This window comes from Molossus molossus, unplaced genomic scaffold, assembly GCF_014108415.1.
Source record: "Molossus molossus isolate mMolMol1 unplaced genomic scaffold, mMolMol1.p scaffold_m16_p_20, whole genome shotgun sequence".
NCBI classification, from domain to species: domain Eukaryota; kingdom Metazoa; phylum Chordata; class Mammalia; order Chiroptera; family Molossidae; genus Molossus; species Molossus molossus.
Genome location: NW_023425356.1, coordinates 4,201,306 through 4,228,711, shown reverse-complemented (window position 1 = coordinate 4,228,711; position 27,406 = coordinate 4,201,306). Strand labels below are relative to the sequence as shown.

General features: G+C 46.4%; 1 protein-coding gene across 8 annotated transcripts in view; it reads left to right on the top strand.

The window, feature by feature from the left end:
- Window positions 1–12,014: 12,014 nt before the first annotated feature.
- Window positions 12,015–27,406, top strand: part of FRRS1 (ferric chelate reductase 1) — a 33,335-nt gene continuing 17,943 nt past the window's right edge. For 4 of the 8 annotated variants that reach the window (XR_004960900.1, XM_036272280.1, XM_036272284.1 and 1 more), the window contains exons 1-5: window positions 18,215–18,410; window positions 19,255–19,391; window positions 20,446–20,540; window positions 21,531–21,678; window positions 25,032–25,214. Coding sequence is in view for 7 of the 8 variants with exons in the window: in XM_036272280.1 (XP_036128173.1) it covers window positions 18,215–18,410; window positions 19,255–19,391; window positions 20,446–20,540; window positions 21,531–21,678; window positions 25,032–25,214 (759 nt within the window). In the remaining variant the exon portion in view is untranslated. Of the gene's footprint in view, window positions 12,199–13,191; window positions 13,265–14,511; window positions 14,634–18,214; window positions 18,411–19,254; window positions 19,392–20,445; window positions 20,541–21,530; window positions 21,679–25,031; window positions 25,215–27,406 lie in introns of those variants that run through there. The other 4 variants (XM_036272283.1, XM_036272281.1, XM_036272282.1 and 1 more) reach the window with 4 other exon arrangements.

Sequence of the window (27,406 nt, the reverse complement as noted above, 5' to 3'; positions counted from 1 at the left end):
CATTGTTGATAGATCTGTATTCATTGCCATTTTGTTTGTTCATACATTTTATCTTTTTCTTCAAAAAGACCCTTCATCATTTCATATAATAATGGTTTGGTAGTGATGAACTCCTTTAACTTTTTCTTGTCTGGGAAAGTTTTTATATGTCCATCGATTCTAAATGACAGCTTTGCAGGATAGAGTAATCTTGGTTGTAGGTTCTTGGTTTTCATCACTCTGAATATTTCTTGCCACTCCCTTCTGGCCTGCAAAGTTTCTTTTGAGAAATCAGCTGACAGCCTAATGAGAACTCCCTTGTAGGTAACTAGCTGCCTTTCTCTTGCTGCTTTTAAGATTCTCTCTTTGTTCTGAACCTTTTGCATTTTGATGATGATGTGTCTTGGTGTGAGCCTCTTGGGGTTCATCTTGTTTGGGACTCTGTGCTTCCTGGACTCATATGTCTGTTTCCTTCACCAAGTTAGGAAAGTTTTCTGCCATTATTGTTTCAAACAGGTTTTCGATTTCTTGTTCTTTCTCTTCTCCTTCTGGCATCCCCAAGATGCGAATGTTGGCACGCTTGAGGTTGTCCCAGAGGGTCCTTACACTATCCTCATTTTTTTGGATTCTTTTTTCTTTTTGTTGTTCTCATTGGGCATTTTTTGCTTCCTTATATTCCAAATCGATGGTTTGCTCCTTGGATTTACGTATTCTATTATTGAAGCTGTGTAAATTATTCTTTATTTCAGTTAATGCCTCCTTCAATTCTAACTGTGTATCCATGATTTCTAACTGGTCCTTTTTTATGCTCTTGAGGCCCTCCCTAAGTTCACTGAGGTTCTCACTAAGTTCATTGAGCATCCTTATAAGCAGTATTTTGAACTCAGTATCTGTTAGGTTGCTTTTCTCCATTTCGCTTAGTTCTTTTATTGGGTTTTTGTTCTGTTCTTTCATTTGGGACCTGTTTCTTTGTCTCCTCATTTTGGCTGCCTCCCTGTGTTTGTTTCTGTGTATTACTTAATGAGAGGTATGGGGCTCGCTGAGACCAGATGCTGCTCGTTTGAAAGAATTTAGGAAAAACCTGAAGCAAGATCCAAGACTGGCCAATTCTATGGTTAAGCAAGTGGCAACAGCTTGGATGGGCCTGAAAGTTGGGTGGGGCGGGGCCTCAGGGAATCACCAGGGCGGGGCAACTAGGTTGCTGGAGTCCCAGAAATGGCGGCTGTCTGCGCCCCAGGTAAGGACTCAGCAATGGAACAAAGGCTTCTGACTGCAAGTCTGTCCAGGAGAAAGCCCCCTCTCCAGCCCTTGCCCCAATGCCAATCAGCTCAGTTCTTCCCTGTGTGTCTCTGGTGCCCCTCGAGCTGCCTCCCCTCCAAGTTTAGAGGGAGTGAGTCCGGTAAGTCTGTGTGCGGGCCCTTTAAGGAGCTGCCTGGGGCTCCACCTGCCTCAGCCTCCCTGAACCTCAGTTCCTGCTGGTTTTTCCAGCCAGAAGTTATGGGGACTTCTCTTTCTGGCATTGGAACCCTGAGCGGGGCACCTGGTGTGGGACAGGGACCCCTCAGTCCTCAGGGAGGACCTTCCCAGCCCAGGTGTCCTCCTGATTTGTATCTGCCACATGTGGGTGTGGGACCAGCCCCTCCCCTCCACCCCTCCTACCAGTCTTGATGCAGTTGCTTCTTTAATTTCGTAATCGTAGGACTTCCATTCAGCTGGATTTCAGGCAGTTCTGAATGATGGTTGTTCTGTAGTTTAGTTGTAACTTTGATGTGGTTGTGGGAAGACACTACGCAGCCATCTTGACTGGAAGTCTCTGCTTTTATTTGTTTTTATTAATTTATCTTTTTCAAGATTGTTGTGGCTATTTGTGGTCTTTTTTGGTTCCATATAAACTTTTGGAGTATTTGTTCTAGTTCCATGAAATATGTCATTGGTATTTTAATGGGGATTGCATTGAATCTATAGATTGCTTTGGGTAGTATGGACATTTTAATAATGTTAACTCTCCCAATCCATGAACAAGGTATATTCTTCCACTTTTTTTATATCTTCCTTTTTTTTTTTTCAATGACCTGTAGTTTTCTGTGACTAGATCCTTTACTTCTTTGGTTAAGTTTATTCCTAGGTATCTTAGTTTTTTTGCTGCAATGGTAAATGGGATTCTTTTTTTAGTTTCCCTTTCTGTGAGTTCATGGTTGGCATATAAGAATGTGGTTGATTTTTTTTTTTTTAATCTTTATTGTTGAATGTATTACAGATGTTCCTCATTTTTCCCCCATGCGGTTGATTTCTTGATGTTAATTTTGTATCCTGCTACTTTGCCAAATTTGTTTATTAAATCTAGTAGATTTTGATGGAGTCTTTAAAGTTTTCTATGTACAATATCATGTCATCTGCAAATTATGACAGTTTCACTTCCTTCTTCTAATGTGGATTCCAAACAGTGTGTTCCTGTGTATATGCTGTTTGCTAATGTATCTGAAGTTACACTTAGAAATATTCTCTGTCCGTTATATGCTTTTAGTTGGTAAGTGCCAACAACATTATGGTTTGTTTCATAAGACCCCTCTTCACTTTGAAACCATATCCTCCGTTTCTTCTTTTTCTCTTAAAACCGCACAGGATGCTGAAGAAAAAAAGTGAGAGAGGTCGGTTGAAACACACTTACAAGCCATTCTAAATGTTATTAAGTGAATGATATGTGGACTTTCATGCCACAAGAAGCAGGATTGTCTGAAAGTGATGCCAAGAGCTCATTCCTGGTCACCTGGATGAAGCAAAGGACACTGGGAACCAGGAGTTACTCTTCAGTCATGGGAGAAGCCACACTTGGACTTGGTTTTCTATAAGACCAATGGCATTATTTTACCCTCCTGCAGGAACTATGACTTTCTGTGGTCTCTGCTGTCCTCAAGTGTGGGTCAGCCGGCTTCCACAGTCACTCCCTAAATAAACAGTGTGAAGCCCAGACTGCCTGACAGTCAAGTGGTCCGCCCCTCTCTTCGAGTCAGGTGGCTCCCTCGCTCACCCTCGAAGATCGGAGAGCAGCAGCGGGCTGAGTGACGGGGCTGGCCCAGGCTCCTGCACACTTCTTTATGGGCAAAGTGAGCGTCAGAGGTCCTGCTGCTGTTCTTGGTGCTGACCCCTTGATTTCCTCAATGAAGTTTGTTTTTTAACCTTAACAATACAACATTGTAAAATTCACCCTGAAATTTGTTGTGATTTTTGTTCTCATGTTACATATTTACTTCTATACCTAATTTTTTATTCTTAATGTTTTGTTTATTTATTGAATTATTTTTTAAAAAGAGATTTGGTCCTCAAATTATATAGGCTTGAGGCTTAAAAAGTCCTGAATTCATCCTTGGACCTAATACTCTTTTTCTTTTGATCTCTCTTTCTCTCATCACTGCTTTTCATGCTCTGAGAAGCAAGACCCATACTAATATGCAGGGGATGTGGAGAACATATTCTAAGATAGCCCCTCTGATATGGTGCCCTCAACTTTAGAAAACCGGCTGTACTGAGATTAATCCCCCCTCAGATGTTAATAACATTATTTTAATTTTCAGATGCAAAATATATACTTAGTGTGTTTTAAGTTTTGCTAACAAAAATTTCATTGTTATCACTTATGTATAAGAACAAGGTTTTTTAGTGCTATAAATATAAATGAAAAACCAGAGTAGCTAAACCCCGACTCATACTAGCACTAAAGTAATATTAACCTCTGGATAAAGAAACTTTTAGATGTATTAAAAAACATTAGGTGATCAGCTTTAAAAATTCATAAAGGATACATAGTATTTTAATGTTCTTTTAAGGGTTCACAAGCAAAAGCGTTTGGGGACAGCTGATCTAGACAAATAAGTACGGAGGGCCGTACAAGCCCTGCAGCTCCTTGAGGGGCGTCACATCTATTTCGAGCTGCCCTGGCAGGTTCCGCAGACAGCTGTGTCGCGGTGGAGGCCGGCTGAGGGAGGGAGCACCATGTCGGCCCACTTACTTCCCGCTGCGAAGCCTTCTTTTCAGACCCCAGTGCTTAAAAACATAATTGAGGCCAGCACTTATAGTTTGGGGTACAGATGGCTCCCCTTAGTGCTGTAGGACAGAGGGATGTTCGGGCCCCTGTTGGCAGCAGTTCTGGTCCCTTTCTTTCAAAGCCCTTCTCTTACTTGTCCAGGGACCCGTGTGCTGTCCTCCCTGGCCGGTACCTGTGTCCAGGGACCCGTGTGCTGTCCTCCCTGGCCGGTACCTGTGTCCAGGGACCCGTGTGCTGTCCTCCCTGGCCGGTACCTGTGTCCAGGGACCCGTGTGCTGTCCTCCCTGGCCGGTACCTGTGTCCAGGGCCCGTGTGCTGTCCTCCCTGGCCGGTACCTGTGTCCAGGGACCCGTGTGCTATCCTCCCTGGCCGGTACCTGTGTCCAGGGACCCGTGTGCTGTCCTCCCTGGCCGGTACCTGTGTCCAGGGACCCGTGTGCTGTCCTCCCTGGCCGGTACCTGTGTCCAGGGACCCGTGTGCTGTCCTCCCTGGCCGGTACCTGTGTCCAGGGCCCGTGTGCTGTCCTCCCTGGCCGGTACCTGTGTCCAGGGACCCGTGTGCTGTCCTCCCTGGCCAGTACAAAGTCCCAGGCAGGAGTGCACCCGAGCAGTTACTGCGACTGGAGCCGGATAGGAGAGAAGGTCAGAGAGGGAAGGAGGGTCTCATTGCATAGCGTTTTGTAGGCAGTTAGAAGGACTTGGCTTTTACTCTGAGTGACATGAGGCGCCACCTGGGGCTTCAGAACAGAGAAAGGACCACAGTGTCCTGTGGCTACCGGGTGGACAGTGTGCAGGAGGGGAAGGTGTGAACGGGGAGACTAGTCAGGGGCTTTCCGTAAGGACCCAGGTGAAAAGTGTTGCATTCGACTGAGATGGGGACAGTGGAGGTGCTTCGAAGGGGTCCAAGTCTGGTGATATTTCCGAGGTAGAGTCAGTAGGACTTCCTCATGGGTTGAATGTGAGAAAGAGAGGAATCATGGTGACTTCACATTTTTAGACCAAAAATTGGAAGTATGGAGTTGCCATCAGATGAGGCGAGGGAAACTACAGAAGGGCAGGTCTGCCAGCGCTCGGGGTGTCGTCATGCAGACGTGTCATGTGAAATGTGTGTTAGAAACCCAAGCGGGGTGTCAGGACGAAGTTGGGCCGAGGAACCTGGTGTTCGGTGTGGAAGTGGGACACCAGTGCGATCCTGGGAGTCCCGGTTGTATAAATGGCAGGAAAGCCCCGAGGCTGGGTAGGAGCCCCCGGGTGATGCCTGCAGAAAAGAGAAGAGGCTCGGAAAGTCAGCCCCAAGGGGCTCCAGCATCAGGGGGTTGGGGAAGGAGAGAGGGAGAGGGGCCAGAGGGAGCAGCCCGTCTGGAGTTCGGAGGACAGAGAAGAGGGGGCAGTGTGCTGGGTGACACGCGAGGGGAGGGGTCTGGAGGACAGTGTGGAGTCATCAGAAGAGTCTTATTCGCATTTCTGAGTTTATACCTAAGCACAGGAAATGAAACTTCTGTGATAATAAAACTTCCTCAGAACATTCTGATCTACAGAGTTACCGCCTGTGTTATTCACGTCAGATCTGCTTATTCTGACGGGGCCGTGCTGACTCTGAACTCTGTCCAGTATGTGTGTGAGCATATGGGTGTGTGTAGACAGTGTTTGTGTATATAGCACTAAGCCTTTCTCCTTAATTCTCGTTTGTAGAAATAACATTTTCCCTTTCACTGGATACTTTCTCCCCCACGCTGGGATTTCCCATCATGTAAACTCTGAGTTAGACGGCTTTACACCAGACCAGGTATGACACTGTTGTAGTTTAAGGTAGCTCTAAAACATTGTCCGCTAGTCTTGGTAGGAGACGTCTGCCTATGTGCCTGTTTCAGGAGGCCTCATCAACTCCCCGCCCCCACCCCCACCCCCAGACCCCACTACTGTTGTAGGAATTGTGGGAAGAATGCAGTGAACTGTGTGGTGCTTCATGTGGGTGGGTAGAAAGATCAGTCACCCCGCCCAGGCGCACCTCGTTCCAGTAATCAGACAGAAAATGTGCATTGCCAGGTAGGACAGTAAAGGTGCTCCTCTGTATTCGGTTGGTCCTACTTAGAGTTTCCTGGCCTCTGCTGCCCCCATGTGGATGTTCACAGTTACTAAATTCCAGCGAGCACTTCCTGCCAAGGCTGGTCCGAAGCCAGCACACAAAGATTTTTGTCTTATTGTCCCAAGGCCTCATGTTGCCTCCTCCGTCCCCTCTAGGTTCCCTGTGCCTTCAGACTCAGGGGTTCCATGGTTAAATACGCTCCTTTCTCCCTTACGGTGTCCTTGGTTGAAGCAGCAGGGGTGCCATGCTGCTGGCACCAGTGACTTAGCTTTGGATAAGTCAGTTTGAGGCAGAGAGAGACTAAAACATGATCCTCATTGACCTCTGTGTCCTGGTATTGGTGCCTTGTGTAACCCCTACACCTTGAGTGTGGGTAGGACCTATGGCTACCTGGTAACCAATGGAAGATGGCAGAGGTGATGAGCTGGGCGTTTCTGGGGAAGCAGGGAAGCCCTTAGGGAGTGGGTGGTGCCCATGGCATTTCACCCCAGAAGGCCCTGACTTGGGAGGCCAGCCCAGTCGCCTAAGAGGTCACTGCAGGCTCTGTGCTCGGCACCCTGCCGTTCCATTGCCCCCGCTCCCGTTTGTCCTCAGGGCTCCTCATTCACGCCGCATGTTCCAGCTCACATTTGCCTCCGAATTTCATGAAGACTGAGTGTGTTTGCGCTCCTTGTTCTGCCTCTGCTGCCTTGGCAGAGTCCTCCTTTGGCGCAACTGAAGGCTTTGGGGAAGGCGTCTTCCCCTGTGGGGCCCTGCCGGGTAAACACCACCCTGTCGCCTCGGCGGGCTGAGAGGTGGGAACTGTGGTCCCGGAATTTCCTGGTGTTCTAGGATTATTTTTCATTCTTAGAGCACATGATGCTATTTTACACATTTGTAAAACAAGTGGTGTTTGTAGCCTCATTTTTTTTTTTTTCTGTCTGCAATGCATTCTCTTCCCTATCAGCTGGGAAACACCCCTCTGTTTTCTTCCTCGTGAAGACTCATGCGGGCAGCAGGGTGTTGCTCTCTGGACTGCCACATACCTTTTTTTTAATCCTCACCGAGGACATTTTTGCATTTATCTTGAGATAAAGCAGGAGGGACAGAGGGAAGAAGAGAGAGAGAGAGAGAAAGAGAGAGAGAGAGAGAGAGAGAAGCATCATGCAAAAGAGACATATCAACCGGTTGCCGCCCACATGACCCCAACCAAGGCATGTGCCCTTAGCGGGAACCGAACCTGGGACTCTCTGGTCTGCAGGCCAATGCTCTAACCGCTGAGCCCAAACGGCCAGGATAATTTTTTTGTCTTTATTGATATTTAGAGAGAGAGGAAGGGAGCGGGAGAGAGAGATAGAAATATTGACGAGAGAGAACATTGATTGGCCCCCTCCTGCATGCCCCCCACTGGGGATTGGGCCCACAACCTGGGCATGTGCCCTGACCGGGAATCGAACTGGCGACCTCTTGGTGCAGGGGCGATGCTCAACCACTGAGCCACACTGGCCGGGCTTCCACAGCTCTTTATTTATTTTATTTTATTTATTTTTGTTCTTTCTTTCTTTTTTTTAATGCTCACTCAAGGATATTCTTACCTTCCTCTGCAGACAGAGTTGGGGGCGGGAGGGGAGAGAGAGAAATGGATGTGAGAGAGACACATCGACTAGTTGCCACCCACACAACCCCAACTGGGGCCAGGTACGAACCCCAGTCGAGATATGTACCCCTGGCTGGAATCAAAACCGGGTCTCCCTGGCCTGCAGGCTGACACTCTAACCGTGAGCCAAACCACCCAGGGCAACACAACTCTTTTTTTTTTATCCTCACCCAAGGACATTTTTCCCCCGATATTTTGTTCAGATAGTGGGAGGGAGAGAGAGAGAGAAACATTGATGTGAAAGGGACACATCCAGTGGCTGCCTCCCATATGACCCGACCAGGGCTGGGGACAAACTGTAACTGAGGTACGTGCTCTTAGCGGGAACCGAACCTGGGTCTCTCTGGACCGCAGGCTGATGCTCTAACTGCTGAGCCAAACCGGCCAGGGCTAGGTGAGCTTTTACTATGAATGTTACCAATGATGTTTTATTCGATCAATAAATCTATTACTTTTCATTCTGACTGTGGAGAATGTAGTTTCTTTTCAGTATTAAGATGACGTTGCATTTGTATGTATTAAAAGCTCTCACATAATAGAGTGGGACTCAGATCATCTTACAAGTAAATGACATTTTATAAAGTCACATAGCCCAAGAGCTATTAAAGCAAAATTCCATAGGAAATACTATTCTTTCATTGTTAAAATTTGGTAAATAAAAGGGTTAGTAATGTTTTAAAGGGTAAAGGTAAAAGTTTGCAAAAGGTGGAAACTGAAAATTGTGTTGTTGCATGACCTTGGCTCAGCCTTTTGAGTATGGATAAGGGTTATCAGGACTGTCCACAAGGCAATGGATGACCCGCAGAGGCCTGAGATACCAGCTCAGTCCTACTGCAGAGTGGGCGATGGGCCAGACAGAGTACCTCAGCAGGAACTGCCGGAAGCTAAAGTAGGCTGATCAAGTACCCTGATTCGAGGCTGAACCCTTCTCGGCTCAGCTCGCCTGCACCCAGGCGCCTGCACTAAAGCCATCTTGCTCTACATTGGCCTTGTGTTGTGGATGTGATCTCCCACCAGCTCAGACCTTTTAGTAAATAAAAATAAGTAGGTTATTTCTGAATAGACCCTAGGTTATTACTAAATAGATGCTATTTTCTTCCTTTCCCTGATTTCTTTTTTAGTTTTTCCTTTTCATTTGCTTTAGTTGACTTAAAAACAGGTGTGGTAGACATTTAAATGCAGTATAACCCTCATTGATAGGAAACAGTAGAAGCTGCTGATTGTAGTCCCCAGAATGTGACTTCCTGTCATGTCTCTAAGGTGGTCGATGGAGATTTTCTGAATAATGTGGTGGAGCTGAGACAACCTCTGAATGTGTTACTTTGATCTGTGGTGCCCTCGCTGCGGCTGCGATCGCCAAGCATGACTGTTGTCTTGCTCTAAACTGGAATGCCACGAGAGAGCAGTGTAATTAAAGAGGACACAGAAGTCACCCGTGTTTTCATTACGGTCAACAGTTGAGCCTTAAACTAAATTCAAATCAAGACTAAGAGGGTAAAACAAAAGCAGAGGGTTTCTGGGCACCCATCCTTCTCCCACTTAAAGGAAGGTCAGATCCTGTGTCTCACACCTGCTTTTGCGTTAGTTCCCGAAAAGAGGCACTGAAGGCGTGGCACAGCCCTTCCCCGGGGGCCTGCAGTGCGTGGAGCTGTCACCACCAGTGTGGGGGAGGGTCTGAGGCCATGTCTGGATTTAGTAGCAAAGAGTATTACAGGCAATTAAACCACTAATTGTGGGAAAGGCAGCGTATGTGAAGTGTGTTTTCTCACCAATATAAGGCATTACAGACATGAAAGGTGCCAGAGTGATGTTACCTCATGAAAACACCACAATAACCCCACTTAGCTATCATTATCTCCTCTATACAAATAGAGACACAGATTAGGAGGGTAAGTAACTGCCTGAAGTCAACCAGCTACGAAAGAACAGAGCTGGGATTTCAGCCTAACCAGGTCTGACTTCAGAGAACATGATCTGTTTCCTTGTCAGGAGAAGCTTATTAGGTCCGATGGTCAGAGAAGTTTCCTGGGTGAACTGGGACTTTGGCTAAACCTTGAAGAATTGAATAGGTAGAGAGAAAAGAGATGAGGAAACAGCATGAGCAAAGGTGGAAACACGGGAAGGAGTCTTTGTGTTTAATGCACGGACTTGTCAGCAGTACCTGCTGGGAAAGCCATAAATGTCATGCACGCGGCCAGGTGGTGGAGGGCGTTAAGTCCAGGAGGACTGGATGTAATTCTCTAAGCAATGGTAAACCACACTGTGTTACTGATAAAAAGCAGCACTGTAGGAAGACTGATCCGATCTTGGACCGCTGTTGACAGGATCAGTGGGGTCATGAGGGGTGACATTAGAAGGCTACTACTACCGTCCAAAGAATTCGAGCATAGATAATCATAATGCATACCTTTTATTGGAGTTTTTATGTTCAGGCATGGACTAGCACTTTACATCTATTATCTCAGTTAATCCCCACAACCAGGCCATAAGGCAAGTATTTTATTTTTCATTTCACTATGAGGCACCAGATTCAGAGAGGTCCAGATGACAGTTAGAGTTGAGGGTGATCTTTAAATCCGGGGTGATGTTTCCAAAGCATCATGTTCCCTTGCTTAGAATATACAAGTGGGAAGAAGGTCTCTATTTGAGTCATGAAAAGGGAGGAACTAATCATTGACTAGGTGAAATATAAAAATAGTTGGTTATAACATTTTTGGGCTGTTGCCCACAGTAAGAAATACATTTCAGCTCATAAACAGTACACGTTTATTCATAGATACAATCAGAATAAACTCATGAAACAGCATTTACTACTCTTATCACATGGAATGCACTCAGATGGTTTCTTTTCTGTTTTATTTCATTAAACTTTTTCTGATTGTGACCCACTAAAGATTTTACAATTCACTAGTCAATGGATCGTGGCTCTGAGTTGAAAAAACTCTGAGCTGTAAGATATGAAAGAGACAAAAAGTTAAAACTCATCTCTAGGTTTAACTTTGGTGTTGAAGAGAAGGAAGAGATTGATAAACACTGAGTGAAGATTTTCTGAGCAGGACAATTACATGATGTTAGAAAAATTAACATGACAGCTAATTAGTTTGATGGGAAACTGGAGGCACTTAGCAGATAATGACGAGTCCGGTCAAGAAACAATGAAGACATAAGCCAGGGTGATGGAGGAGAGATGGAGAAGAGGGGATGGATTTGGCTGTTTGGATGAAATGGACATTATTAAAGGCCCAGTGAGAATGAATCCATTGCAGATGTTGGGGTTTGGCTTACTGAGGTGAAGCAGGGGCTACTCAATTTGAGATGTTCTACTTTAATCTTTTTGAAATGCTGAGTATATATAGTAGGAAAGGCAGGTTTATAAGGTTGGTCCATTGGCAATGAGGTTTAGTGTAGAGGGTTGGTAGATCTGGCTTCGAATCTGGTCTACCACTGTTCTCTGCCTGACTTTGGGCAATGTACTGGGCCACACACATCCTTAGCATTCGTAGCTATAGGATGTCCATACTAACACCTTCACTTGGAGTCATTGTGAAACTTAGGATAATACACGGGCCTTTGTCAGAGTGCTCTGTAGTCTGTAATTACTGTTCTTGCTATACTTTATTTGTCTTATTAATTTTCAATCTCTTGTGAGTACATAGTGGAGTTTTTTCAGTGGCTACATGTGTTATATGACATCACATCAGATTGAATAAGGAAGCAGATATGGAAATTCAGCTTAGATTAAGCTTAGGCAATAGAGTTGCAAAAATTAAAACAATGCCACTATTCTCACTAAATTCTTATTTTTAAAAACCACAAAAGCAATAGTAAAAAAATGTTATGTTAACATGCAGTGAGTTCACTTTTCATTTAGAAATGAATTTGTGAATAAGTATTTAAATATTTCTCAGTTTTAATTTTTAAAACAGTAGATATTGACATATATATATATATTACCTACATAAACAAAAGTCTTTTGGGGGTTCACAGTAATTTGTAAGAGTCGTAAAGGGGTTCCCAAACCACATGTTTGAGAAGGGCTCATTTGGAGCCCAGACGTGGGCTCCAGGCGGGTTCACTTCTCAGAATCCAGGCTCCACCGAGCATTTTTATCTGTTTGGTTTCCTTCACGACAACTGACAAGTAACTGCCCAGAAAGAGCCTGTGGGGGAGGACTTCTGGGAGGGAGCGATAGGGGCATGAGAGCTGGGGGCTCAGGGACCGGTCAGCCTGGAGAGCTGGTTTGCTAAGCCTCACAGTTCAGGTCCTTCCATGTGCCAGTCTGCTTCCTGAGAGTAGTTCGGGATGAGAGACTGTGACAGCATATTGTGAGAAGTATTTGTTTTATGGACTTCCTTGTCTTTCATACATTTGGCTTACATAGTGTCCAGGGGACTCATCCTGGAAAGGGTCTGATTGTAACTACAGAAAGCTCTGCCACCACGCGAGGCTTCACAAGGTGAGATCAGCTGTCGTTTTAATCTCTCCGAAGTCCCAGCAGGTAGCGTAGAAAACCTGCTCTGGGGCTTTGTTTAAAGCCTCTCTCTAGAATCCTGCAACTAGTTCTTAAGGAGAAAGATGAAAGTGATGGTGTGTTTCTCCCTCTTAATCTCCTTTTAAAATGATTTTAGAGAATTTACTAGTGTTGATTGTCCCACAGTGACCACAGGTCAAGGCGTGTGTGACAGTCTATTTTCCATTCTGTGTGTGTTAGTCATAGTCTGAATGTTTAATATTTTCAGATACATTGTCCTCTCTTAGCCCATTTTATATATATATATATATATTTGTCCTCTCAAAAGAATCTTGGGGGGTGGGGAGATTAAAGGCTTAAAAAGAAACAAAACTCCTAAACTTCAGGGTACATTTTCCAAAATAAAATAATTCTTTTGTTCAAACTTTCAAAAGTTCCTGTTCTATGCAGTCCAATTCTTTTATGTCTTTGTAGTTAATTGAAAGAGTTTGCTGTTTTCTGTTATTTCCTAGATGGGGTTAGCAGATAAAATACAGGACACCTAGGGTCAATTTGAAGTTCAGAAAAACACTGAATCACTTTTTTTAGTATAATTATCACCAATAGTGTGTAAGACAACACTTACACCAAAGAATGGTGGTTATCTGAAATTGAAATTTTATCAGGCATTTTATATTTTAATTGGCTGGATCTGGTAACCGTAGCGAATCACAAGTAGGTTCTTTGGTTTGTCTTGGTATTCTATAGCATATTTTCAAATGCTTTTGTAGTTAAAGACAAAAACCAAATTTTCTCAGAAAAACAATGACCAGTTGGCGCGCGCGCGCACACACACACACACACACACACACACAATTCCTTTGAGTAAAATGGAACACTTAACTCTCAGAAATGGAGTCCTAAAACAGCACCGTCCTGCAAATCCAGTTTTGCTGCTTAGTTTGGGAGAAGCTCCCTCTGGTTGCAGGAGAAACTGGCTCCACCCAGCTGCTGAAATGTGATACAAGTTGTAACAAAACCGGAAGCTGCTGGGCTGCCCAGGCTCCTCAAGGTAAGTGTTTCTTTACTTTTCTCATGGCAGAACTCTTTGCAAGGCTTTTAAAAATCCGACACAGCTAGGTGACAGCGACAGCTAGGTGACAGCGCTGGGTATCGGGGCAGTTGGTGACACTGGGTGATGTTTTATTGACATGCCGTGTTCTGGAGCTTGTATCGAGTCCAGGAGAGCTCACTGGCCGGTTAGGTGTCCCGGTGACTTTGACCTAATGAGCTTTACTCCCAAGCAGAGGGGGACTGAGCAGGGCCCTGTCTGGGACACTGAAAAGCAGTGACTTTATTCATGCATGTGGGTTTTTCTTTTTTGTTTTTGAATTTAAACTCTGGGAACTGTGTGTTCACATCCAATGACATAACCACGTGTGTGAAGGGTACTTGGAGCCTTACTTGGATTGTAAAGAGCCTTTTAATGCTTCTGCCCACCCCAGCCCTGGTGTGCCTTTCTGTTTTTCCAGAGCCTGTACCCTTAATTTTTTTGTATCTTGTCATGCTGCCCTAGGGGCAGTGGGGATTTTTCAACTTGTAAATGAGTTGTTAGGAGTATTTCTTCATGGAGCTAAACTTTTCAGTTCAGAAATGTTCTTTTTCCTCTGAATGAGGGAAGAGGGGGGTGGGGGTGGGGGACGCGCTGGGTGGTACAGGGGGAGGCTCACCTCTGGCCTGTTGGTTTGCTGACAGCAGGGGCCAAAATTTCCAAAGGAGGGTTTGCTGAAAGGGACAGTCCTACGAGTCCGCAGCAGCTGCGGCCCTGGCTGTTGTGACACGAGGTCATGCAGGACACGTCTGCTGCTCCGGTTGTGGAAGGAAAATGGAACGTGATTTTTTATTAGCAAGAAAACAGAGCATATGGAGGTTCTGAGAAGAGAGTGGTCGCCTCGGGTTGGTGGCATTCGGCGAGACTTCGCCGATTCTTAATGGAAGATGTGCTCTGTGGTGGGCACTGTGCCCGGGTTTCCCGGTGTGATTTGATCCTCGCGGAAGCCCTTGATCTCGGCTTCAGTGTCTCCGACGTGAGAAAACGAAGGCCCGGTGAGGCTACGTCATTCAAAGTCCACGCCGTTCACTCTTCCTTAGGACACTCGTTGATGGCATTTTAAATGGTTGATGTAAGAAACGTCCGAACCAGTGAAGGATTTTTGTGAGTTCAGTTAAGCCAAGCTGACAGTTGCCTGGAAGCAACGTCTCAATGGGTTGAGGAAATGCTGCAGAGAATGGAGTTTTGCAGCTTGTTTTGTATGTTCCGATAAGAGGAGGAAGCTGGGGGCTGTGCCTGAAGTCCACTGCTGGTCGATGAGGGGGCCGGAGAGAGCCAAGCGGGAGACCTCTGGGGGGGATAAAAAGCAAATGATAAATCTTTTACAAAGGTGGGTATAAACAGTTAACAGTCAACAATGAACACATTAAGCCCGGCTGTGTGGGTGTGGCTCAGTGGACGGAGCACTGACCCTTGAACTGAGAGGTCCCAGTCAGGGCACACGCCCGGGTGTCGTCCCCAGTAGGGGACATGCAGGGGGCCATCGGTGTTTCTTTCTCACATCCTCACGTCGATGTTTCTCTCTCTCTGTCCTCTCTCTCTAAAAAAATCAATAAAAACATATTTTAAAAAGAAAAACAATTAACACATTGAAATAACAATGAGGGGATTTGTAGTCTCCACTCTGGAGTATTGGTCGTGCCCTGAGGAGTCCGGAAAAGGGGAGGTACCCTGAGGTCCCAAGGTCTGTTATAGATACAGAAGACAACAGACGGGGAGAGGGGGAGGGGGCTCAGTTAAGGTGAAAACTGACCTTTGTCAGGGAAGGTTCTAACCTAGGACATGATTACCTGCCACCAGGAACTGCTTTTACTTAAAAAGTTTAAATTTCCGACCATCAGAGACTAAAGTGGTGATGGTGACTTTAGCCTTCGGGTTTGCCAGGCTGCCACGCAGCACCCCCCCCCCCCCCCAGCTTTCATTCAGGCTCGCGTGCGGCCCTGGCCCACAGTGTGCAGGGACCACGGTCACTGAGCGGCTCCGCCGTCTGGCGGCTCCGGTGGGAGAGTGCGCTGAACGGTTTGGGAAAAGGGGGTCACTCTGACTTCCCAAGATACATTACTGTGGGGGCAGAAAGACCATGGGCCGGCCCAGTGAAGGTCTTTCGTTTTCAGCTGAAGCTGGTATTTAAGGTGGTGGCTTCTGTCAAAGTGGCATGTTCCTCAGGGCTCCTGGTCTCGCCCATGGACAGGAGTTTAATTTGTCTTTCTCCTGCGAATCCGTCTCATGTTAATTTGATTATTAGCCCAGCCGGAAGAAGTTAGACGGGTAGAAGTGAAATTATTTTTCTGCCCTGACAAATTAGTTCCATGAAAGAAATCTCTGCATTGCTTCTCAGACTCGTAGAGTGAACTCAACATTCTGAATTAGGCTAATTTAGATTTAACTTTTGTCACATGTCCCACTCATGGTCCATCGTGAAATGTGGATCCGTGCTGGACTTGTTCACTTTCCTTCTGTCCCCAAGGAGGGAGCAATGCTACTGAGTGACAAGAACATGGATTAGAGTTAGATTTAGGTTCTCATCCTAAAAGTATACACATTTTAGTGTACACCCCCCGACTCCTGTTCCCCCCTCCGAAATGAGCATAATACCCACTTGTTGTGAGGATGACCTCAGAATCTTAGCTCGTCCACAGGCCGTGATTTTAGCTTAGAAGTTTCCGTGAATAACTCCTACTTCCTTTCACAGCTGTGTCAGCTGGCACAGGTTTGGCCAATGAATTAAATGCATTAGTTTGAAAAAAGAGTGTTCCTGAAACCACTGACTGGAAAACCATCATCAGCTACTGTAATGAAAAACGAGCATCACCTTGACGGGTCAGCATCTGACCCAGAACAGAGCAGATGCTCCTGTTCCTTTCCCTCTCCGACCTTGTGTGTTATGTTTTCCTAGTGACTGACTCTTAGCCACTTCCCCTTCCCTTCTTACACTTCTTCCTCTCCTGATTCCCAATCTACTTTTCCACTGGGCTTTCCTGAAGTCATACGTTAGGGCGGCAGGTGGCTCTGCATTTATTCTGGTCATGTGTGTAATTAGCAAAGGCAGCTGAGAGGGAGGTTCAGCGCCGTGATCGGTGTTACTTGCTTCTTAGTGCACAGCGGGGAGTGGACATCAAGGTGGATGTTGGTGGCCACTCTTACCCGATAGGAGTCAGTGCCAGACAAATATCTGTGAAACTGAACTAACTCTTCCCACTCTGTCATTCTTCAGGAGAGTGGCCTGTTCCTGTGTTTAGTCTTAATGGTGACTTGGCCAAGGTCACATGGTGGAAACTATGACTTTGATCTTCTCAAGTAAATCTTGCCTGGTCCTAAAAGCAGGCCTGTCCCCAACAAAAGGACCTGAAAAGCCATGTTTGAGTAGGAAATCCTCCTAGGGCTCCACTCTTTAGCAGTTATTTTCTTTAAAAATGTACTTGTTTGTTTGTTTATTTATTTATTTGAGAGGGAGAGGAAGGGAGAGGTAGAGAGAGATAGAAACATCGATGGGCGAGAACATTGATTGGCTGCCTCCTGCATGCCCTCCACTGGGGATCTGGCCCACAACCTGGGCATGTGCCCTGACTGGGAATCAAACTGGCAACTTCTTGGTGCAGGGTCGACCCTCAACCACTGAGCCACACCGGCAGCAGTTATTTTCTTAAATATAATTTCTGTAGTGATTGACCATTTTTAAAATGACGCTCTTCCTCGGAGTCTACAGCGTAATCTCGTACTTCTCTTATGGTGTAGATTCTCCCCACAAGTGCTTGATTGCTTCCTTGTTCCTCCCCTCATCCCTCAGGGGAACAGGTCTGCTGGCTTCAGTGGTCAGTGGGAGAAAGGGGGCACTGGACCCCTGGACCCTGCTCACTGCCAGTGTCGGGCGGGGCTGGTGCAGGTGTGCAGCCCTCGATTTTGGTGGCTAGCAGGCATTCCTGTAGTTTATCTCTGCTCCAATGTGGGGGTTTGTTTGTAATTTGCACGATTGTAAAAGGATAATTTACTCCAGTGGTTCTCTGGGTGCTTTTATTTTGTCTGTAGCCAGACCGATGATGCAGGAAACTCTGTTTTCATGGAGGATGAATTGCTTCTTGTGCTCTTCCAGCTGCAGCCTGTCCACCTGCCTACTTCATTTACCATGTGTAACACGCCCCCGCCTGCTTTATCTCCAGCCTCCGTGGGGTTTGCAGGTTTTGAATGTATAAAGAGAGAGAAGCAGACCATGTGGGCCAGGAGAGGGTGGGGCTGACACCAAGCGGCTGCTGCCTACGGGGCCCATGGTCGGAGTCACCTCACTGGGTGAGAGGAGAAATAAGTTTTCTAATTCACAGGTCTCTGGGCTATAGGTAATAGAAATACTGTCTCTTGCAATTGGTTGTTTACCCTCAGTTTCCAGTATTGCAAATTAAATGATCTGCCATGTCACCATGATTAATTTAGTGGGAAGATGGGAGAAGTCACCTAAGATGTATTCAGATGATGCTATTTAAATCCAGAAAACATGTCTTATATGTTCTCTAAGCTTTCTAGGATGAAGTGGAATAAAACCTTCTGTTTTTATTGGACCAGTTAGTTATTTCCCAATCATTCCTTGTCAGACTCTCAGCTCTGTCTTCCTTTCATTAAAACGATGTTGATGGGATGCTCTGACTCCTCGTTTTCCACTGGAGGGGGTGGAGGTTTTTAGCAGCTTTGCTTAAAGGGTCACAATGGTAAGTGGTAGAGCCGGGATTCCAACCCGGTTAAAACTTCACCTTGCGTCTCTTACTGCATATTTTTGAGAATTTGGTTAGCTGATTATTGAAAGCAAATAATTCTCTAGAATTATTGTCCTGCGGTATGAAAACTTATATATTTTATTTTAATTACATCTGAAAATAACATACTTACATCTGAAGATAACATACTTCTAACCTCCTTTTTAAGATGGCAGTTTCTGGACTTACCATTGGTGCCTTCGTACTCGTGCTGTGCATCGGTTCTGTGGCTAATTATCCCAATGGAGATGTGACGCAGTCATGCCAGGACATGGTCCCTCAGCACAACCACCTTCCGCACCCTGACCCTGTGCACAGCATTGCAGCGGCTCCGACGACATTCACACCGGGAGGGCAGGTCGAAGGTACCCTTCTGGGTTTGAGTTTCATCCTTTTACTGTAAACTGAATTTTTGTTACTGTTGGAGTTATACAATTTCAGTTAAATCTCTTTCCCTGTTTTGGTGAGACACCATCATATTCCCATTTTTGTGTTTAACTACTGAAGATGACTGTTACTTACCTAGTGTATCTACTCTTCATTCAGGGCAGTTTGTAAAATATGCTTTTATCATATTTAATATGTCTTCATTAACAAGACTATTAACTCCATAGAAAAGAAAAATAAAGGTTATTTTATCTAGTCTAAGATGTAATAAATTTTATCTTTCTTTTTTCCCCTCTTTTTACTAAACCCTTATCTTTCTTGATATAGTGTAATTGCTTATGCTACCTTCATTCTTCTGGCGAAATGCAGCCTGGCTGTTAAAGGTGTATTTCTCATAGCATTTGGAAGCTCCATTTTCTGCAAACTTATTCCTCGGTACGCTCTAATGTAAAGTATGTGAAAAACACACTTTGTGTTATATATATTATACCTCTTAGAGTTTCATACCATACAGGTGGATGTTAAAAGACCTAAGGATTTGCAGTAAAGAAACAAGAATTTACTTCCAACCAGCATTTTCCAAACTACTCTGGCCTCATGGACCAGTCCCTGACCATTGCCTGCCCTTTCCCCTGTGAGAGGGCTGTTAACATCTCAGGGAGTGGATGGCCTGTGGAAGCTAGTTTAGAACTTTGTCTAGGGGACGGTTTCTGTTGTTTTCTCTCTTGGGGTAGTTTTGTGTATGGACGCCTGACTCGAACTGTGCCGTGCCTCCTGTAAACAGTTTCACTCTCTTACCCTGCCTTTTTGTCTGTTTCTCAGTTACTTTGTCAGGGCCAGAATTTAGAGGCTTTCTCTTAGAGGCCCGTGATGCTGAGGATTTGAGCGGCTCTCCTATTGGTTCCTTCACATTGATTGACAGCCAGGTGTCGCAGCTTCTGACTTGTGGAGACATACAGGTTTGCATCTAGTTCAAAACTGACTTCTGTTCGTTTCCACGGGTCTTTTCATGACAGGCTGGTGTTTGTAAGATAAACGACGACATTACCCACATCCTGCAAACATCTAAATAAATGCACAGTGGTCCAGTTTTCCCCTCACTTGTCTACTGGTGTCACATCTTAAGAAAGGCAGGGCAGTAGCTTGAAGAGTGTACAGCTCTTGATATTTTATAGAGTATTGACTTTTATTATATCAGTTTTTGAAGGATGTAAGTGTTGAAGATAGAGTTTTAGAGAGGGACAGAAATCTAATTTTTGTCACTCATTCATTTGCCTATTTGTTTAATAGACATTTGTTATACCAGGAACTGGCCTGGCTGCAAGGGACGTGGTGATGAACAGGACTTACTCTTGTTTCCTGATGAGCCCACAGCCTTAGATATAAGTACAGCATGTGGGCCTGTGACCTACGGCACATGGGTAGGACCGTGCGGTGGCTTCGCTCCGAACACCCACCGGGCGGGGGGAGCATAGCTGGGGTACCCCACACAAGCTCGAAGAAATGGGGAGAGTGCTTGGAGGAGATGACCCCAAAGCTGGGCCACAAAGAATGAGTAGGAATTTGCCAGGTGAACGAAAGTGGGAATAAGATGGTTCAAGAGAGAGGAATTACACAAATACAGTGACTACATATTGAGAGGAGGGAAGTTTTTTCTTTTGATGAATCTGCTGCATAGTATTCGTATGTATTAATGGAAGGAATATAATGGCAGGAATATAAATGTATAGTATAAGTGAAATAACAAGCAGGTCTATGTAGCGTGAACACACCTAGTCTTCATAACTCACTTTAATTCTTACACTTCCGGTGACTCTAACTTAGTCACAGAGCCCTGCTGATCGGCTCTCCACAGTCAGCATGCGTTTACGGAGTACCTGAGCCCTGTTCTGAGTGCATGGTCTTCACCAGAACGCCAAGGCTGTGCAATAATAAATTCCTTTGCAAAAGGATAGTAGTTCCAGCCGAGCTGAGCTTTCGAGTGACCGATGGGTCTTTTCCATTTTATTTTAGGGATCAGCTGTGAGCCACACAAATCCCCACAAAAAAACAGAAATCAAAGTCTACTGGAATGCCCCGAAGAGTGCCCCAAATCACGTGCGGTTTCTGTGAGTAGAAAAAAGTTAATAACTTTGTAACTGGTATAATTGACACAGTAATGGTCTTGTCATTTTTTACACCTTTTGGACAGACATTCACCTGTATGGCAGAGGCCCGGTGTGGTCGTAACACCACCCCAGTGACGTAGAGGTTGGCCGACTAGTTTTCCACCAGCACAGGGCCCGCCTCCAGCAGGCACTTGGTCGACGTTTGTTGAGGGAATGAAGCATTCCCGTGGCCTCACACTAATAGGAGCCCTCAGGGATTCTCGAGTCTGTGCGGTGCTGGGCTAAGACTTTCATGGGTTTGCCCCTGTCTTGGTATGAGAATATAAAACCCACAGCCCTGCAGTTTGCATGACTTTTATGCAGTGTTACAAATTGCGGATTAGATCAGCGTACTTGCCCCTTAACCTCGTAGATGTCTTCATGTCATAGGGTGGATGTTTCCGGAGGGTGTGAAAGACATGCATTCCCGGGGGCACTGCCCTCCTGACAGTCTCGGTTCCCCCTCCACTTGGGGCACCCGGTCCCAGCACACAGTCGCACAGCTCGGCACCTACGTGTTGTGTGACGTGAAGAAGGGATGTCACCCCACTCACAGCTCACGGTGGCTTCTGCAGCCCGGACAGCCTCTGGCTCTGGTGGCCTGCACGTGTCCTCCGAGCAGAGCACTGTGGGTGACGAGCGCAGCAGAGTGTCGCCTGCCAGGGAGGCCTGTGCGGTTCAGTCTCGGGGTCCAGCGCTGGGAATGTGCCCCCACACAGGCGAGTCAGAAAAGTGAAGAGAAAAGAAGAGAGGAGAGGAGGGGACAGGAGTGAGGACGAGAGGAGAGCGGAGGAGGAAGAAGGGAAGGGGAAGGGAGAAGGGAGAGAGCTATCACGTTCGTTAGGTCCTCTTAAGTGTGTCCTCATTTCATTATTTGTTCCCTTTAAAGTGTGATTGGATTGTGATGGGCCACAGTCAGGGTCTGGCTAACCTCCCGGTCCTACATTCCAGAGTCACGGTTGTGGAGAAGTATAAAACCTACTGGGTGAAGATTCCTGGTGCTGTCATTTCACAACCGAAAGCACTTCCGTTTTCAACACCTGAAGCTACAGTGGCACCTCCGTCAACCCTCCCTCCAGTCTCCCATTTAACCGAGTCAGTAAGTAACCTTTTACGGTTTGTCCCAAACGCAGTCTGAAAGGGCAGCTTCTTAGGACACTGGCTCTGTGCTCGGTGACGTGTGTAGAGAGTAGCTGTACTGAGTTGTGGTGCCGCTATTGTGGGTCTAAGCAGGAACTCCGAAGGAAGTCTTCTTGCAACATTAGATTTGCAGATTAGAATAAAGGGAGTGCAAGACCCTGCATGTTCAAGGTGTGGTCATGACATTGACACACAGTCTGGAACAGCAGTGGGCATGTGTTCTGAACACTGGGGAAACAGCAGCAGCAAGGAGCTCCCTCCCTCGCCCCTCTCCTCCTCCTCCTCCTCCTCCCTCCCTCCCTCCCTCCCTCCTTCTCTCCCTCACTCTCCTCCTCCTCCTCCCTTCTTCTCTCCCTCCCTCCCTCTCCTCCTCCCTCCCTCCCTCCTTCTCTCCCTCTCCTCCTCCCTCCCTCCCTCCTTCTCTCCCTCACTCTCCTCCCTCCCTCCCTCTCCTCCTCCTCCTCCCTCCTTTCCTCCCTCTTTCTCACCCTCACTCTCCTTCTCTCTCTCTCTCTCTCCTTTCTACCACCAAACATGGAGTGGGAGCCTAAAGCCTGAGCTACATTTAGACATGGTTTGGAGCACAATCTTGAACAGTGGTGCAGCTCCCAGAGCTTACTTCGTGAAGGCCAGTGAGTCCTGGGGACCCCCTGCTGGCTTGGAAACCCCACCAGCTCACCAGCTGGAATCCCACGGAGGCCTCTGGCTCAGGAGAATTACGACTGAGAAAACACATCCTACGAAGGGGAATGTGTATTAGAAACAGAAGGGCTTTGCCGAAGGCAGTCCTGGTGAACTAGGCCTCTCGCTTCAGATGTGAATGTAGTGAAAATGCCTTAAAGCAGGTTATTAGAGCTGAAAGAACACACTTGGGCATGAATCCTGACTGTTGACTTGTGACAATTATTTAATTCTCAAAGTCTCAGTTTCTTCACCTACAAAATGAGAATAATATCTAACTCTCAGTGTCACCATGAGAATGAGTCGATATAATGAAATACAAGGTTTCCAACGGCTTTGCACTTAATTGATATTAAGTAAATATTAGTTCCTTTTTTCTTTTCCTTCCTTTATCTTTTTTTTTTTTTTTTGTGGTACATACTTCTAGCAGGAACCGAACCCGGGACTCCCTGGTCCACAGGCTGACGCTCAACCGCTGAGCCAAACTGACCAGGGCTCCCTTCCCTTATCTTTTTATAACTCTTTGTTCTTACAGGAAGACCAAGTAAGACACTTATACTTCTATGTAATAGCTTTTTGTTTTCTTTTTCTTCTTCATTCTGCCACGTATGACAATTACATTTGACTATATTATTATGCCTGTTGCACCTTTAATTGACCATACATTTAGATCTATTATTTTGCTCTAGTTCTTAGTTTGTTTATTTATTTAAAAGCTGCATTAGGGGAAGAAGCAGTCAGTTTGGACCTGAGCTTCCCAGGAGCGATGACAGACCAGGTGGTTAGTTTTCCATATGCCCACGTGAAGGGCATCAGCTCCTGGAGCTCTTATTGTGCCTCTGTGCCCAGTGCTTACTCTGCAATCGTAGAGGTTCAGAGGCATGGTTACAGCGCCTGCAGGGTGGGAAGAGGCCCTGTTCAGGCCCTGCTGTAGAGTTGACGGTGCAGAGACCCTGGGAGAACAACTCCTTCAGAACGGAGTCAAGGCGAGAGCAGAGACCCAAACCCAAGCTTCCCAGTTCCTGGTGGCTTGTTCTCCATCTGACTCTGATTTCTCTTATGTTTCTGTGCGGTGATATAAACAGATACAGGTATTGGGCTCTGCCCCAGTTCCTGCTACTCTTTGACCTTAGTCCCTGATGCGGAGCTCCTAAAACCCTTGAATCCCTGAGTGACAGAGGAGTCTGACACAGAGCTCCCAAATCCCTTGGGATTTCCTGGGTAACAGGAGCATACTTTGTTCTAATGAGGTGACGCCTGGATGGGGGCGGTCACCACACAGACCAAGCTGTCATTAGCAGCTGGGCACTTTCAGCCCCACCCCCATTCTCCAGAGAGGGGAGAGGGGCTGAAATAGAGTTAGTAACCCCAAGGCCTACGTGAAAAGCCTCCATAAAAATCTGAGAGGCACGGGTGTCAGCTGCTGGGTCACTGCACCCGAGGAGGTGCTGGGAGGGCGGTCCCTGAGAGAGGCCGGGGGGCTCGGGTCCCCCCCCCCGCTTGCCCTCCCTGTGCATCTGTCCTCTGCTGTTCCTGGGTTGTACCCTTTCACAATGAGCTGGTGCTCTCGTGAACTGTTTTCCTGACTTCTGCGAGCGACTGTGTCAATGATCAAACCCCAGGAGGGGATTGTGGGGCGCTCCAGTTTAGGGCCGACCAGCGAGGAGCACAGGCGACGGCTGGCACTCGTGGTTGGCATCTGAAGTGGGCAGCCGTGAGGGCCTGGGCCCTTCACCCGTGGGCTCTGGCGCCAACCCCAGGTCGATATTGTCAGGATGGAACGGAATTGTAGGAAACCCAGTTGGTGTCCACAGAGAACTGCAGGATCGCTTAGCGTGGGAACAGCCCCCACATGCTTGGCCGGAAGGGCTGGTAGACCCGAAGCAGAAATGAGAGCGTTTTCCTGTTACTTCTAGTGACATGAGTGCTGGTAGCTCTCCTCCGGAGGCGCCGTGATGGTCCTTTCTCACCAGACGATTCTCATCGGCGGTGTCAAAGTGTAGAGCCGACAGGATGCCCCCGCTCACTGGCCGTACCCGAGCCCGACACTGAGGTGTTCCAGACGGTTCCTGCTTCTTCCCTCTACATTGCTACCACTGTTTGCGGTGGCGTTACGTGGAGGAGTGTCTCTTTTCTTGTATTATTTTAATACCAAGTTGGAACTGAATGCTAGAAGCAGAGTCCAGGACCTAAATATAAAAATTTGCAAAGGGTTAGTTTGCGTTTTAAAATTCCATCTCTGAAAATGAGAGGGTTCGCTCGAGGCCGGAACGTCAACATGGAGTTAAATGTTCCCTCAGAAGTCCTCGGAATTTCCCGGAATCTTTGCTGGGAACATAATTAATGTGAACTATTTTGTTTATACAGAGGACTTTAATACTTATGCACAATTACAGTCCAACTAATGTTACCTTCCAAATTTTAATTAAAACTAATTGAGTTTAAAAGTTCACCATCTAAAGTACTGCCCTGGTCATTTCTAACTTGGGGTGTGTCTTTTGTTCCTTATTTGAATCCTCTTATGAAAAGGGTCTTGCTCAAAGACTGGCCTGTGGGTAGGGACCCTCCTGTCACTGGGAATGAATTGCTTGCTTGATAATTAAGTCCTCCCCACCCCCATCATTGTTCCAGTTCGGTGCCTCCGACTGTGGGAGTAAGAAGTTCTGTGTCCGGAGCCCTTCGGCCTGCGACCCGGCGAAGGAGCGTGCCTGCGTCTTCCTGTCCTTCACGCTGGACGACCGGTCGGTGAGGGTTGAAATGAGTGGTCCCAGCAAAGGCTACTTGTCCTTCGCGTTGTCCCACGACAGATGGATGGTTTGTACCTCTCACATACATAAATGGCCGTGAAGTTAGAATCCCTGGGGTGAGCTCCAAGCAATGTTGGTTTAGCTGTTTGTTCCAGAGCCAAGTTGTCGCACTTGAGGGTGATGGGAAGGGCAGGCAGAGTAGCTGAGAACAGTCTCAGGCAAACAGCTTTGAGTGTTCCTGCTTGTCGCGGCTGAGCAGTTGCCTAGGTCTAAGGACAGTCGTCCTGCGGGAAGTGAGGACCATCGCCTTATTTCCAGTGGGCCTCCCGCTTTCTCTTCTGTCCATCTGCCTGGCTGTCTGTTGGTCTCTCTGTAACAGCCAAACGTGTAATCAAAAACAAGTTGATCTGCATGAAGCCTGTGTCATCTGGGACGCTCTCCGCCCCGAGTGGCTCTCTCGGTGGCCAGCAACTGCAGCGCGGCTGATGCTCTTGTCTTCACTCTGGCATCCGTGCTGTGTTTCCACACGGAGTTAAGCCTGGGTCAGGTGTAAGTGTGGTCTTACCGGTGCCTTCCTCTAGCCGCAGGGGGCAGGGTTTGTGTGAAACGGGTCCTCGCTCTCCCTGGGGTCTGGGGGTCCCATGATTCTGTCTGTAGGTGGCAGCCGTGGGCATCAGCATTCTGCTTCCCTGGGACAAGGACCAAGAGCGTGTAGCCAGGGCCTGTCCAAGCAGCACGGGCAACAGGGGTGGGGCGAGCACAGCCGGAGAAAGCCTCCTGCCCGCCCTCAGCGAAGGCCGGGAGTCTGTTCTCCAGGGCTTTCTTCCTGTCGGGTTTCAAACTCACCACCACTTCCTTAGGGAATCACATTTCAAAGAAAGAAAGGAAACTCTCAGATTTTGTGATAGAAGAATGAAATTTTTCCTAATAGTGCACTCTGATCTCTCTGGTCTGTGTGTACTGCGGCAGGTATTTCAGGAAGCCAGGTGTGACTTTGTTTTGGGGAACATTGCACTATGGGCCTGTGACCTCTATATTTTATTATGTAGTTCTGGGGTGCACGCGTTAACTTTTTTTATGACTCAAATGACATACTTCAACCTGCCAGATACAAGGTCGGCCCTGTGCTTTTAAAAACCATGTGAGAAATTATGACCCTTCTTTTTCAAAATTACTTTTATGGGAAATGTTATACTTTCTTAGATAATGTTGAGCAAGTATAACAATCATTACAAATATTGTCTGTGTTTCCCTTCTGTACCTGCTGTCAGAGCAGTAGCCTGTGCTCTTGGGTGTTTTCAGTTCTGGCAAAACCGGACCAAGTCTGGTGTGCGAGGTGGGTCATGAGGCTGGTTAGAAATAAAGCACGAGGACTGTACAACAAGAAGGAGTGGTGGTGGAGGTGCTTGTGTCGTGGCAGTGGGATGGAGCTGGCCATGGGGACGTCGAACAGAGGAGTCCAAGGAGAAATTAGCAAGGATAGCCCGGCAAACACGTGTGCAGTGTCTAGGGTTTATTTCTATGGCATAGTACTCATGTAGGTATGTGTTCTGGTCACTTAAATAAAAACTCTCCACCACATCCTCACCAAGCTCCATGCAGTAGTGTAACACGTTTCCTCTCCTGGCCCTGTGACATCTCAGCAGGACCAAGAGACACTTGCTGCTTCACAGGTGGTGAGGAGAAGCCTACTGGTAGACCAGTTGTCTGTGTTCTGAGCTGTAGGCATAGATGGCAAAAAGGCATTTATCTCTCATTCAGAGTAGATTTATCTTACCTATGTTTCTGGTGTAGTACTCATCAAAAATGTTTAGGAAAAAGACTTAATTTTGCAGGTGCCGTTGATTTACAGAGCAATGCTATTTAACGATTAAAATAATCTGTACACCTGTTAGTCTAAATAAATCACCCTCAAAAACAGTCTTAAAGTGGTTATTTCTATTTTTGGTTATTTTTAAATTTTTAGGATGTTTTTATGACTTGTTATTTCTTTTCAAAGTGTAATTAATGTACATTTAAATACTGAAGATATGTTATGAACCTAATTAAATAATCTAAATAACCTAATTTTAATTTGGCTTGTAAATTAATGATAGCAGTTGTTTTGATATCAGAGCTCATCATTAAAATTGATGAAAAGTATAATTTCTCATAGTTTTTGCTAACATCGACTTGTTAATGTCTGAATTTTAACTGAATTTCAAAGAATATACATCCTCCTCATCTCAGATATTTTTAAAAATGATATAAAGCACATTA